The 14,254-nt window shown below is 44.1% G+C and overlaps 1 protein-coding gene across 6 annotated transcripts in view; it reads left to right on the top strand.

Annotated features, from left to right (window-relative positions):
* EEF2K (eukaryotic elongation factor 2 kinase) overlaps window positions 1-14,254 on the top strand; it is a 59,625-nt gene that overhangs the window by 10,062 nt on the left and 35,309 nt on the right. Inside the window, exons 1-3 of one of the 6 annotated variants that reach the window (XM_032802112.2) lie at window positions 896-1,152; window positions 11,532-11,627; window positions 12,053-12,377. In XM_032802112.2, the coding sequence (XP_032658003.1) occupies window positions 12,132-12,377 (246 nt within the window). In that variant the 5' untranslated portion in view covers window positions 896-1,152; window positions 11,532-11,627; window positions 12,053-12,131. Of the gene's footprint in view, window positions 1-895; window positions 1,153-1,282; window positions 1,395-11,531; window positions 11,628-12,052; window positions 12,378-14,254 lie in introns of those variants that run through there. The other 5 variants (XM_032802113.2, XM_032802111.2, XM_032802116.2 and 2 more) reach the window with 5 other exon arrangements.

Here is a 14,254-nt window from a genome sequence, read left to right as displayed (position 1 = left end):
TAAAGAAAACAAACAAAAAGACTATTCCGCCTTCTAGCTATTACTTACTATGTTGAACATGAGAGACTGTTTCAGAAAGATTGGAGAAAACTGGTTGCACGTCTGGCTCCTCTTAATCCCAGAGAGAACAGCAACAAAAAAAAACCAGCACAAAACAAAGACTTCCCTCCACCAAGATTTGAAAGTATGTTATCCCCCGATTGGTCCTTTGGTCAGGTGTCAGCCAGGTTCACTGAGCTTGTTAACCCTTTACAGGTAAAAGAGACATTAACCCGGAACTATCTGTTAATGACAATAGTGCAGTCAGATAATAAGATAAACAGAGAGCATCTAACTGATCATTCGAACTCATTTATTTTGGGTGTTTCAGAACAGGGGTGGGAAACAAGGTGTACTTTGAATGCTGGTCCTTGTGAGTAGGTCTGGTACCTTTCGCTAGCACTAGCCACAGGGAAGAAAACTAAAAAATGAGAAGGAAAAGACTCTTGGGGTCCTGCAGTCGTTTCAGGGGCTGGTGACCCTGCCCTCCACTATTCTGCTGGCTGGAATGGAGGAGGCGATCCTGTGAGTTTGGGGGTCCCAAGGCACTGTCTGTCATGTGTCCCTAATTAGTCCCTCCAAGCACGAGACCAGACAGGAGGGACAATGTTTCCTGGGTGCCACACTCTACTTTCAACACTCAGGCCCCCCCCAAATCGTAAGGAGCAGGTTCCGAGGCTGGGCTGATGCAACCGGCAACGAGCGGAGCAAATGGGGGTGGCGGTCGTTGTGAGTCTCTGGGGGAGCTTTACACCACGTGTGGGGACGGGAGCTCACACTCCGCGCAGGCTGTAGCTTCTCGTCCCCGTGCAGAGAGCCGCTGTGCATGAGGCAGCGACACCCCAGGCCTGCCTGCCTGCTGCAGTACCGCCCTCCGCCAGCCTGCGGAGGGAGGGTGCAGCCAGCCAGCGAGTCCCCGCGGGGACTGCGAAGGAGAGCGAGAGAGGCTGATTCCGAGACGAGACGCGAGCTGTCCCCGTGCGCTCCCCGGGACAGCAGCTGGTGCATGACCCTCGGCGGGAAGTGCTCGTCGGCGTTTGTGTGCAGCTGCAGCGGGGAGAAGAGCCTTGCTTCCTTGCCCGCTGCTCCGGGAGCCGTGTGTGTCTGCACAAGGTAGGCCAGGCATTGCACCGGTGTCTGTCTGCACAAGGTATGCCAGGCTCTGCCATGGAGCCTACTTCTCCACCTTGGTTTTGTCCGGGCTCCCAGATTAGCAGCATATCTTCTCCGTGCTCGGTAGGAGGGGGTCAGGAGGCTGCTTCGCTGGGCAGGGCTGGCAAACGGCTCGCCCTGCAAACCCTGCTCAATCTGTGTGCCCGCTCTAGCGCTCAGTATGGCACATTACACATGGACACGTTTGTATTTTAACACCCATTTTTAGTAATAATTGATTCCCCTTATTCAGTATACTACCGTATTCACACAGTATTATCCAGAATATTACAGTTTGCCGTAGTATACTACCTGTGTGGGGACTATTTATGTACCATAGTTGCAGTATTTTTAAGGGAGAGCTATTCTTGTCCTGTTGCATACATGCCAGTTGTCCCTGTTTTATTTTACTTTTTCACAGAGCTGTTTATTTTTTTTCCCGACTTGATCCTGGCAAAAATTTCCCATTATAGCGCTAAAAGGTCTTTCCCTGTTTTTCTCTGTAAATGCCCCCAGTTGACAGCTTTTGAATGTTGGCAAATATGTTGTAGTATTTAGACCAGGGCGATTACTGTAGAATACTAACCTTCCTTTTCACAGAGGCCATTACTATACAGTAATGTTTTTACAAGGGCTTCCTGTTACTGTAGAAGGTGGTGTGTATGTGTGTGTTAATTATATACGGATGTAAAGTTCAGAAACATCCAATGGCTAATGAAATTGAAGGCCTGTTGTGGGTTGGTGTAGGGTTGAATTTGTCAGTGATCAGGGAGTGGTAATTTGCTCTTTGTAAAACCATATTTCCGATGACAGTTTCCTCACAAGGAGCTTTTTGCCTGTTTCTGAGCGGAGGATGAGATGTTACCAGACTGTTTTGACCGCAGATTGTTGATGTAATGACCCTAAAATGTATTAGTCAGCAGATTTTTTTCTCAAGAGCCTGCATGCTGCTTTGTCCAAATAGCCAAAGGAATACAGTATGTGAGAATCAAACAGATGAAGGGGAAAAAACTCCCATTGACACATCAGTTTATTGCCAAGGTTGAGCTGTGACACGTTGCCTTACACAAGGGGGAAGAACATTGTATGTACAGTAGAAATGATTAAACTCAGGCTGTGTTAATGTACCAAACTGTCACAAAAAGAAAATGCTACTAAATAGTTCAGATTTTGATGTACACAGAATAAGAAGATTTTTTTTAAATGCAAAAGGATGGATAGAATTACAGACAATAATGAACAGATATAATTCAGTTTAATGCAAATAATGCAATATCTGGAATCAAATTGAAAAGCGCACTTAAAAGTTGTGATCAACTTTTTAGAGGGAAACATAACAATGCAGAGAGGGGGTAGTTCTGGGTGCAGGGAGAGAGGTAGTTAGGGGCTGTGTGTGGTCAGGGGTAGCTCAGGATGCAGGGAGAGAGGTAGTTAGGGGCTGTGTGTGGGCAGGGGATAGCTTAGGATGCACGGAGATGGGTAGCTAGGGGCTGTATGTGGGCAGGGGATAGCTCAGGGTACAGGAAAAGGGGTAGCTGGGGCTGTGTGTGGCTCAGTATGCAGGGAGAGGTATCTAGCGGCTGGGTGCAGGTGAGGGGTAGATAGGGATGGTGTGCAGGTAGGGGGGTAGCTCAGGCCAGGTGCAGGGAGAGGTGTAGCCAGCGCTGTGTGCCAAGAGGGCTCCCCTGCGGTCCCTGTTTCTTGAGGGCTCTGCCAGCCATGGAGCCAGGTCTCACACCCTTGCAGCTCTTACCTGCTGTGTGAGCAAAGGGGTCTTGGAGCTTAGGAGCAGCTTCAACCCAAAATCAGTGTCAGGTTTTGAAAATTTTGGCTGTAACTTCCCTAGGAGAGTTTTCAAAGCTGCCTAAAGGATTTGGACTTGCAGTTCCTATGAGAATAAATGAGAAATTGGCATCTGAATCCCTCAGGTGTCTGATAATTTCCATCCCCTGTGTCTTGCTTTCCAGGTCTGTAAAATAGAATATGTAACTCAGGGGCGTTTTAAGGATTTTTTACCTAATGTGTATGAAGTGTTTTGAAGGACTAAAGCACCACATGGTGTAAGTGCAAACCGTTGACGCTTTAATTACTCTAGTACCTGAGGGGGCTTCCAGCTATGGAAGAACATGAGGGAAGTTGCTCTGTGTATTTCATCTCTGCCTTTTAAATGTGCACAGAAAAAGCTGATTATCTGCCTGCCAAAATTCACATTTAAACAAATGTTTGTCAGTAAATTTGTCAAACTCAGCTACCCCCCTTGTGAACATTTGGAAGCTTGTTTTCCGCTGTTCCAAATGTATGCATCTTGGGCATCAGCTTTGTCAGTTTTGCCTGGGAGGACAGTTTGAGACCAGATGAGAGTTAGGGTAGAGCAGGAACTAGGGGTGAAATCCTGGCGCCATTAAAGTCAATGAAAAAACTCCTGTTAATTTTACTGGGGCCAGGATGTAGTTTAGTTCATGGGCAGGGGGAATCTGTTTTAAGTTTAGAAGCAGTATGAAAAAAAGGCAGGAAGTTGAGAGTGGGAGACAAACTCGCATATGAGGAGGAAATCTGATCGTGTATAATGAGGCGCATGTTCCTAATCGGGGGTTGCTGGGCAGCAAATATAGCTGATGGGCCAAATTCAGCCCTAGCAGAAACAGGTGCAATTCTTCTACTTCAGTGGAGCTGCCCCTGACACCAGGCCTAAAATGTCACTTTCTCTGTTTTAGAAGCTATATTTGGGTGGCCCTTATACACTCTTGGAATTGGCATGCTACTGCAACTAGTGAGTAGGCACAATACCACCCTGAGAGGTGTCCCTGCACTCCCATGAGGTATCCCAGGTCTCACTCGGTCATTCTAGAGCAGAAGTGGGCTAAGTTTTTGGCCCGAGGGCCACATCTGGGTATGGAAATTGTATGGCTGGCCGTGAATGCTCATGAAATTGGGGGTGGGGTGTGGGAGGGTATGAGAGCTCTGACTCAGGGTGCAGGCTCTGGGGTGTGGCCAGAAATGGGGAATTCAGGGTGCGGGAGGGAGCTCCGGGCTAGGGCAGAGGGTGGGGTGTCGGGGGTAGGACTCAGGCTGGGGGTGCAAGATCTGGGGTGGGGTTGGGGATGCAGGAGGGTTCTCCAGGCTGGGATGGAGGGGTTCAGAAGGTGAGAGGGCATGAGAGCTGGGGAAGGGGGTTGGGGCGTGGGAGGGTATCGGAGGTGCAGGCTCCTGGTGACACTTACTTCAAGCCACTCCCAGAAGTGGCGGCATGTCCCTCCTCTGGCTTGTATGTGGAGGTGTGGCCAGGCGCCTCTGCATGCTACCTGGTCCGCAAGCACCGCCCCTGCAGCTCCCATTGGCTGTGGTTCCTGGCCAATGAAAGCTGCAGGGACAGCACTTGGGACAGGGGCAGTGCACGGGACTCCGTGGCTGCCCCTATGTGTATGAGCCAGAGGAGGGACATGCCACTGCTTCCGGGAGCGATGCAGAGCCATGGCATGCATGGAGAGGGGCAAGCCCCCGAGCCCGGTCCCCGGCGGGAGTTCGAGGGCTGGATTAAAATGTCTGAAGGGCCGGATGTGGCCCTTAAGTCATAGTTTGCCCACCCCTGTTCTAGAGACACAAGCAGGGGCTGAACACCTCACATTGCTCAGAAGTGTGACCGACTTATTGAGGACTGGAGTCAGTGGGCTTTGAAAAGAGTCTTCTAATATGGAACTTTAAGAGTGTGTATGGGGAGTGAGGGGCGTAAAGCCAGGAAAACATGAAAGATCAGCAGGGTATCATCAAGGGTGTGAAAACCTGCCTGGTGCCTTGCTTCTGCACCGAAGCTTGAAATCCACAGCTATCCCAAGATGGAGCTGAATTAATAATAACAATGTATCTGTTTGAGTTCTGATAAATCATCATTAATAGTCTTTTGAGGAAGATATGCATGGAAATCTCCACCCGCCACTGTGGGTGGAACCTGAGCCTCAGTAAACATGCTTCCCATTGTTCCACTATTTTATTTCGTAATAAGTTGCTCAGGTGAGTAACAGCTGTGAGTGATTCAGTGCTCAGCCATCCACAATTTCTCTAGAATTGATATAATAAGATATGTGAAGTTAGTCAGACAACAGTCCACACACAGCTTCCCTTTTTGATGTGCACATGACTTCCATTACTGTTTGCTTTAGGAGCAGTGGTATGTATAGAAAGCCTCTGTGAAACACTTGCTCTTACTGTCACTCAGGAATTATAGGAAAAGAATTAACTAATTTTAATATAAACATGTGATGATGTTGCATCATGTTACTGAATTTTTGCTTTCTGCACTGCTCTGTTAGTAGTGGGTACAGTAGGATCCAATTTCTACTTCTTGTTACCTTTGAAATGTTAACAATCATTTACCAAAGTTTTAAAAACTGAAGAAGTGTCATCTTTTTATTTCATTTTACTAGTCCCGTTAAATGAGCTGTAATAAACTAGTCGTGTAATATTTTTAACTGAGATACATACAGTATAGCTTGCAATGGAAGTAGACCAATTGTAATTTTAGCCAGTGACTGACCTATGTAAGAGCAGATGGTGAAATGCTTTGATGTATCAGATCAGGAAGATTTGTAGCAAGTTGATTCCTAGTCCCAAGAGTGATGGATCATATTGTACCTGCTTTTGTATAACTTTGGAACCAAGTACCACCATGTGTCCTCTTCTATCCTCGCTGTTTGCAAGGGCCTGGATTGCTGAATTAATGCCGTTAATAACAGAGAGAATGAGTCAGCGTTGACAATGGCCAGTTTTTCAGGAAACGTCCCCACGTTGTGGCAGGGAATTATAAGAAAGTTGAGAGCATAGGAGTTAAATGGAAAGTGACCATGTCATAGTGATGAATTAAATTAACAACAGATACTTTGTTAAAGAGTGCTCTGATTTTTGACCTGTTCCAATTGCTGTTGACTAAATGATTGTCTACATTTGTCTGCACTTTTAAAATTAATGAAAATATGGCAGGATTCTCTGCCCTTTCCAAAAATCAGTCTCTCTCTCCTGTTTTCATTTGGAAAGAGACTTCTTTATTTCAGGCTGGATTGTGACATGCCTAGTACATGCTAGATAAAATGTTGTCTATTCAGGACAGTTATACCAGTATAAGCTAAGGTGTGAATTTAAACAATTATAGTTATTGGTATCACTCCTTGTTTGGGCACTCTTATTGCAGTAGAAGATGATCTTTTTTTGGTTTAGCACAGGGGTCAGCAACCTTTCAGAAGTGGTGTGCTGAGTCTTCATTTATTCACTATAAATTTAAGGTTTCCCATGCCAATAATACATGTTAACCTTTTTAGAAGGTCTTTTTTTATAAGTCTATAATATATAACTAAACTGTGTTTGTATGTAAAGTAAATAAGGTTTCAGAATGTTTAAGAAGCTTTATTTAAAATTAAATTAAACTGCAGAGCCCCCCACACTGGTGGCCAGGACCCGGGGAGTGTGAGTGCCACTGAAAATCAGCTTGCATGCCACCTTTGGCACCCGTGCCATAGGTTCCCTACCCCTGGTTTAGCATATGCCACTTTGGAAGGAGTTTGCGCTAACTGAAAAATGCCATCAGAGTATCCATACAGGGAGTAATACTAAGTTATACTGGTATATCAATTACACTAGTATAATTACACTGATATAGTTAAACTGGTAAAACTTTCCCATGTAGACAAGCCCTAAAGGATGGTGCATCAGGAGCAATTGTCAGAGGCCCAAGGACTCCCTCAGGCAGATTTCTATTACCAATCTGTCACACAGTTGTGCCTGGCTGAGCTTCCCAAGGGTAGTGTGCCTTCACACTGCTCCTTACACAGGCCAATTGCTGTGTGGCACACTTTAGACCTTTTATCTTAATTTTAAGTGTGTTTTAAATCTTTCCTCCTGAAGGTTACGTTGTGTGTATCAGTGAGAGAGTTACAATTTCAATCTTTTGCACCCTGAGAGCTGATGTGGAAAGTATTTTGGCACTGACAGTTATTTTCCTCTAGAGTAATTACCTTCTGTGAAATTTCTGATGGACATAATTGAAAACCCCCAATTTGTGTAAGCGTATTACGAAGAGGAGCAGGTGCCACGAGGGGTAATGTTCTTAAAAAATGCAGCAAAGTTTAAAAAAGGGAGAAGAGGGCTTGAAATAAAAGTTTGTTCTTCATAAGAAACACCCCTGATTGTACAAAAAACAGGCTAAATTAAGAGCAGAGAAGTGAGATGATCTGCCCTCTCCCCAAATCCACTGTCATACTGTGGACAGAAGTAGATCATTGTGTATTCCAGCTCTGCATGTGCTATTGTGATGTCAGTTCCTGTATTACACAGTTCTGCAGAAGTAACTGAAACTTTGAAACACCAGAGTTTCCTACTTAGAAGGTAATAAAAACGTAACACTAGATTAGATTCATGTTGTATTCTTCACCTTAGAAAAGACAGTTCCTGCTATGGAGACAAGGCAGACGAAATTAAATAACTGGAATATTAAAAAAATTAAGTCATGTGTGCCCAAAATCCATCTCACAGGCCCAGTGTGACACAGAGTTCTATGATCTATCCTGCCGTCATCCCATCTTTCACATGGGAGTGGAATCCATGCCAGTATGTGATGCTCCACCTTAATCAGAGTGGAGGCTGTTCAGATAAAGATGGCCTATTACATGCTGACATCTGTAGTGGGGTTACACCTGCGCCCAGAAGACTAAGGGTGGTCTGCAGACAATGCCATTTCATTTAAGCTAGCTATACCCCTCGGGATCCTGATAAGTCTTCAGGAAGGTTCCATGCTTTTGCAAAGTTTTTGGACCATTGAGATTAGTTATGAGGAAAGATCATGGAACTACTAGGAAGAGAAGAAAAATGACTTCATAGTGATCTTCCAGCAGGGTGTCATTTTGTTTAGTTTTTTCTTTAGCTATGAAAGGGCTTGATAATTGTCTCCCAGGCTTGTTTAATACAAAAGAATACAAATACAAATTCCCAGGGGCAGAAATTGGGGAATATGAGCTAGATGCTCATGGTTTTGTCACTTAATGAACAAAGGGGATAGGTTGCTGAAGCATGGAGCACCAGGGATTGATAGAATTAGTCCAATTTATTATTTATGCCTGACGTGCTTATTGATGTATAGTGTTTAAATACAATGATCGATAGGTCTGGAGCCACTGGAACAGCCATCCAGTAGGAGTGGGGTGGGGGCAAGAGACTTACTTATTTTAATCTGGGTCTTGATAAATTTATGAAGGTAATTATATGACAAGGTTGCCTGCAATAGCAAGGGTCTGGACTCAATGACTCAGGAAGTCCCTTCCCATCCTATGGCTTTGATAAAAAACACACAAACTACCTACGGTGGGTAACAAAGAGAAATTGCTAAAATATACCATTTAATCTACAAAACTCTGAGCTCTGGGGAGAAAACAGAGATTGGCCTTTAAAAGCCATTGGATTAGGAAAGCTTAGAGGCCCAACTTCAATGTATACCTCAAATTAAGAAACGCAGTAAAAGGACTAAAAAAAGAGCCACCGTGGCTTAACAACCATGTAAAAGAAGCAATGAGAGATAAAAAGACTTCCTATAAAAAGTGGAAGTCAAATCGTAGTGAGGCAGATAGAAAGGAGCACAAACACTGGCAGCTTAAGTTTAAGAGTGTAACAAGAAAAGCCAAAGAGGAGTTTGAAGAACAGCTAGCCAAAAACTCCAAAGGTAATAACAAAATGTTTTAAGTACATTAGAAGCAGGAAGCCTGCTCAACAACCAGTGGGGCCCCTTGATGATCAAAATACAAAAGGAGCACTTAAAGACGATAAAGTCATTGCGAGAAACTAATTGGATCCTTATGGCTTCAGTCTTCACGGCTGAGAATGTTTAGGGAGATCCCAAACCTGAGCCGCCTTTTGTAAGGTGACAAATCTGATGAACTGTCACAGATTGGAAGTGTCACTAGAGGAGGTTTTTGAATTAATTGATAACTCAACATTAACAAGTCACCGGACCAGATGGCATTCACCCAAGAGTTCTGAAAGAACTCAAAATGTGAAGTTGCAAACTATTAACTAAGGTTGTAACCTGTCCTTTAAATCGGCCTTCAGTACCCAATGACTGGAAGCTAATGTAACGCCAATATTTAAAACTGTAGAGGTGATCCTGGCAACTACCAGACTGGTAAGTCTAACGTGGTATCGGGCAAATTAGTCGAAACAATAGTAAGAATAAAATTGTCGACACCATAGAAAAACAAACTGTTGAGCAATAGTCAACATGGTTTCTGTAAGGAAATCGTGTCTTACTTATCTATTAGAGTTCTTTGAAGAGTCAACAAACTGTTGGACAAGCAGGATCCAGTGGACATTAGTATACTTAGATTTCCAGAAAGCCTTTGACAAGGTCCCTCACCAAAGGCTCTTACATAAATTAAGGTGTCATGGGATAAAAGGGAAAGGTCCTTTCATGGATTGAGAATTGGTTAAAGACAGGGAACAAGGGTAGGAATTAATGGTAAATTTCTCAGAATGGAGAGGGGTAACTAATGGTGTTCCCAGGAGTCAGTCTAGGACCAGTCCTATTCAATTTATTCATAAGTGATCTGGAGAAAGGGGTAAATAGTGAGGTGCAAAGTTTGCAGGCGATACTAAACTTAAACTACTCAAGATAGTTAGACCAAAGCAGATTGTGTGAGAAACTTCAAAAAGATCTCACAAAACTAAGTGATTGGGCAAACAAAATGGCAAATGAAATTTAAGTGGATAAATGTAAAGTAATGCATACGGGAAAAAATAACCCCAAATACATACAATATGATGGGGGCTAATTTAGCTACAACGAGTCAGGAAAAAGATATTGGCGTCATCGTGGATAGTTCTCTGAAGATGTCCACGCAGTGCGCAGAGGTGGTCAAAAAAGTGAACAAGATGTTAGGAATCATTAAAAGGGATAGAGAATAAGACAGAATATCTTATTGCCCTTTATATAAATCCATGGTACGCCCACATCTTGAATACTGTGTACAGATGTGGTCTCCTCACCTCAAAAAGATATTCTAGCACTAGAAAAGGTTTCAGAAAAGGGCAACTAAAAATGATTAGGGTTTGGAGAGGTCCCATAACGGAAAGATTAAAGGGTAGGCGTCTCAGCTGGAAAAGAGGAGACTAAGGGGGAATCGATAGAGGTATATAAATCATGAGTGATGTAGAAGAAAAGTGGATAAGGAAAAGTTATTTACTTATTCCCATAATACAAGAATTAGGGGTCCCACAAATGAAATTAATAGGTAGCAGGTTTAAAACAAATAAAAGGAAGTTCTTCACACAGCACACAGTCAACTTGTGGAACTCCTTACCTGAGGAGGTTGTGAAGGCTGGGACTATAACAATATTTAAAAGGGAACTGGATAAATTCATGGTGGCTAAGTCCATAAATGGCTATTATCCAGGAAGGGTAAAGAATAGTGTCCCTAGCCTCTGTTCATCAGAGGATGGAGATGGATGGCAGAGAGAGATCACTTGATCATTGCCTGTTAGCTTCACTTCCTCTGGGGCACCTGGCATTGGCCACTGTCAGTAGACAGATACTGGGCTAGATGGACCTTTGGTCTGACCCGGTACGGCCGTTCTTATGTTCTTTTTGGGTGGACAGAGTGGAAAAAGTTTGACTGTTTTGCTTCAACACAGGGCCTGTCTTTGCCAGATAGAGACGTGGTATGTCTGAACTAATGTCATCCCAAACCCTGGGCCTGTTCCATAGACCACTGAAACCTTTGTTGCCTGCAATGAGTTTTGGATAAGGCTCTTTGTCACCAGATGGGAATGAACAAAATCAAGAGAGGAAAGAAAACATAATGTAAATAAATGTTCTTCCCTGAAGGCTGCCAGTTCCAGGCTCTGGTGGATCATTCAAAGAGAAGGGGCTACCACTGAGCAAGCCAGCCAGTGCTCCTGGAGAGTTCAGTTGCAGGAACTGACAGCAAGAGCATTCCTGTTGGGAAGGGGATCAGAGTGAGATTTTAAGTCAGAGAAGAGCACTGAAGTGTGACTTTCCTGTGCATTCCCTCCTCCCCTTCTCCTTCCCCAACCTGGACTCTTTTAATTCACTTTAATGGCTAGAGCACCAGCAACTGTCTGACAGCCTCCTTTGTCCTCACTTCAAAGGACATATGTGGCATCCTGGGTGCACACACAGTGATTTACTTTGGACTGACTAGCCCGTGTGAGCTGGGGACCAAGTAATATAAAACCTTCCTGGCACAGAAAGTGTGTTCTGGTTTCACCTTCCCCATCCACTCCCAGTAATATTCTGTAACCTCTTTCCCTGGAGTCTGTTAATTCTATTCTTCGTTCTCATTTGTAAGTGATCCCCTGATGGAAAAGCTGCCTTTGGAAAACAGAGGGCCTGATCCTGTAGTCCTTGGATTGGGCAAAATACACAGAGTTATGGGGAAGTCAATGTGAGTTTTGCTTGAGTAAAAACTGTAGTATCGGGCCCAAAGTTCTTAAACAAGTAAGAGTAGATATGTTCAAAGAGGGAAGTTGATAAATGGAGCCTGGAATGCTACTAAAGGTAAACTAGAGTAATCCAATGTTGCAGTCCCGAAGATTTTATATTTAAATTCTTATTCTATTCTGAGCCAATTTTTCTCTATCCTGTGACAATTTTAAACTTGGGTATCTAAATTGGGAGCCCAAATCCTGCATTTGGGAGTTGAGAGGCACATGTAAGTGCTCAGATACCCATTTTATTCACCTATGTACAGATTGACTAATTTTTGCTAATGCTGGCGAGTATAAATTTTGGGTTCATGCTTTTTTTTTTTTTTTTTTTTTAAGAACAGGGCCTTCGATTTTTTTTAATTTCATTCTCTCTCTCTCCCAGGTTCTTCCCTCATTTCAAATGTGTATTGTAATACTGGCTGTTTTAATCATTGCACGAATTAAACCAACCTCCCACAAACATGGCGGACGAGGACCTTATCTTTTGTATGGAAGGTATTGATAATGCCAGGTCAACTAAAACAGTCTCTGGAACTTATCCTGATGCTGATAGTGAGGATGAGGATAGTTATTACATCTGCCCGATAACAGATGACCCAGTATCTAACAAGACTGCAAACAACAAAGTCGCCAATTATTTCAACAACTTAGCAAAAGATGAACATTACAGATCTAGCTCTTCTCCTAGAAACTCATTCAATATTAAGGTAAGCATTGGGCTCAAGTCTAAATGGTCTTCTAATCTCATTTATCTCTCTCGCTGCTTCATTTCTTGTAATTTTCATAGAAGTTTACAGCTTTTATTTTTCCAGATTTGTAGTTAAATCTGTTAGGCCAATAACCTGATCCTGCCATTGATTCCCTTACAAAACTCCACTTGAATTCAGTGGGAACTCCATACATGGAACTCTAGCAGGCTCGAGTTTAGGACTGCACAACTGTTGTAGTTCAGCTGCTTTAAAAAATGCAAATAAATGGATTTGCAGTTTTTAAAGATGTTGTAAATCTAATGCAATATTAATGTCAAAATTTGAGCTATGAGAGTAGACGTTCTTTCATGAATGATACCAAGCAAAGCAATGAACCTGAACTGAGTATCTTTAATTGAACGACTCACTCACTCATGCCCGTCACCCCAATCGGGGTATGGGGCGCCAACCACAGATCTCCAGAGTCCTCTATCCTGGGCCATTCGCTCTAGCTGGTTCCAGGTATAGCCCATTTTTTTTGCTATCAGCCTGAAGGTCGCGTCGCCAGTTGTTTCTTGGACGGCCTCTTTTCCGCTTGCCTTGGGGGTTCCACCGCAGTGCCTGTCTGGTGATGTTAGTTGGCTGCTTGCGTAGTGTATGTCCTATCCAACCCCACCTTCTCCTTCTGATTTCTTCCTCTGCTGGGAGTTGACGGGTCCTCTCCAAGAGGTGTGATTACGTGCCCAGAGATCAGGAGAATCCTTTCTGAGCGCTATTACATGAAGTTGCATCTTCCTGTGGTGTTTTTGTCCTCCCGTTCCAGCTCCATACAGTAGGATGTTTCAATTGGAGTGTTTGGAATCAGTCGATTTTTGCCAAAGACAGCTCTCGAGCCTCCAGATATTTCGTTCTTGAGCTGTAAGAAGTGCCCTGCCTTACCATCTTACTCTTGTGCCTTGCCCCTGCTGGCGATGATGCTACTAGTAGGGAACGAGACTTCTTGCCGGCCCATGCAGTGTACTGCGTGTCTGGCTGATTGTGAATATCTAAAGTCATGGTTCTCGTCCTTTGTGAATGTTGAGGCCCCCTGTGATGACGTGGCTGCCACAGTGTTGGTCTTCTCTTGCATCTCTCTTACTGTGCGAAAGGAGTTGCGCAGATCGTCAGCAAAGTCCAGGTCATCAGCTGGGTCCCACGTCCACTGGATTCCATTCCTACGCTCGTAGTGGATGTCTTCATAATCCATCAATGACGAGGAAAGTTGGTGACAACAAGCATCCTTGTCTGACTCCAGTTCGCACCTGGAAGCTGGTTAGTGAGCTGCCGCTCCATGAATCATTCTACAGTGTATACCTCATATGATGTTCTTGATCAGTTGACCACCTTTGCTGGAATGCATTAGTGCCGAAGGAGCTTCCAGAGGGTCTCCAATCCACGCTATCGAACGCTTTCTTCATGTCAACAAAGTTGATGTACGAGAGTTTCCACTTCACAGCTGCTCGACCTATGATTCGGCGTTGCTATCTGGTGCGTGCATTGATCTGTTCAGCCGGAAACCTGCCTGTTCATCTCGTAACTGTGGATCGACGGCTCCTTCATTCTCTAACGGAACTCGGTTGAAGAGCATTCCCTGGCACGATAGGAGTTGATTCTCTCTACTAATTGGCACAGTTGGCTAAGTCTCTTTTCTTGGGGTTTTGATGAGATATCCCTTCTTTCCAGTCTTGCGGAATCACTTCTTCTCTCCAATCTTCTCAAGAGGGGTCAGCATTTTCACTGAAAGCATCCAGATCTGCTTTCAGGCCTCTGCTGATGTCATCAGGTGCAGCCGCCTTCCTGTTCTTCATCAATGGTGTGGCTTTTCTGATCTCATCTCTGGTTGGTTTATCGCATTT

The sequence above is a fragment of the Chelonoidis abingdonii genome, chromosome 9 (genome assembly GCF_003597395.2).
Source record: "Chelonoidis abingdonii isolate Lonesome George chromosome 9, CheloAbing_2.0, whole genome shotgun sequence".
Lineage (NCBI taxonomy): Eukaryota > Metazoa > Chordata > Testudines > Testudinidae > Chelonoidis > Chelonoidis abingdonii.
Note: the sequence above shows the minus strand (reverse complement) of the source record. Positions and strands in the feature narration are given on the sequence as shown.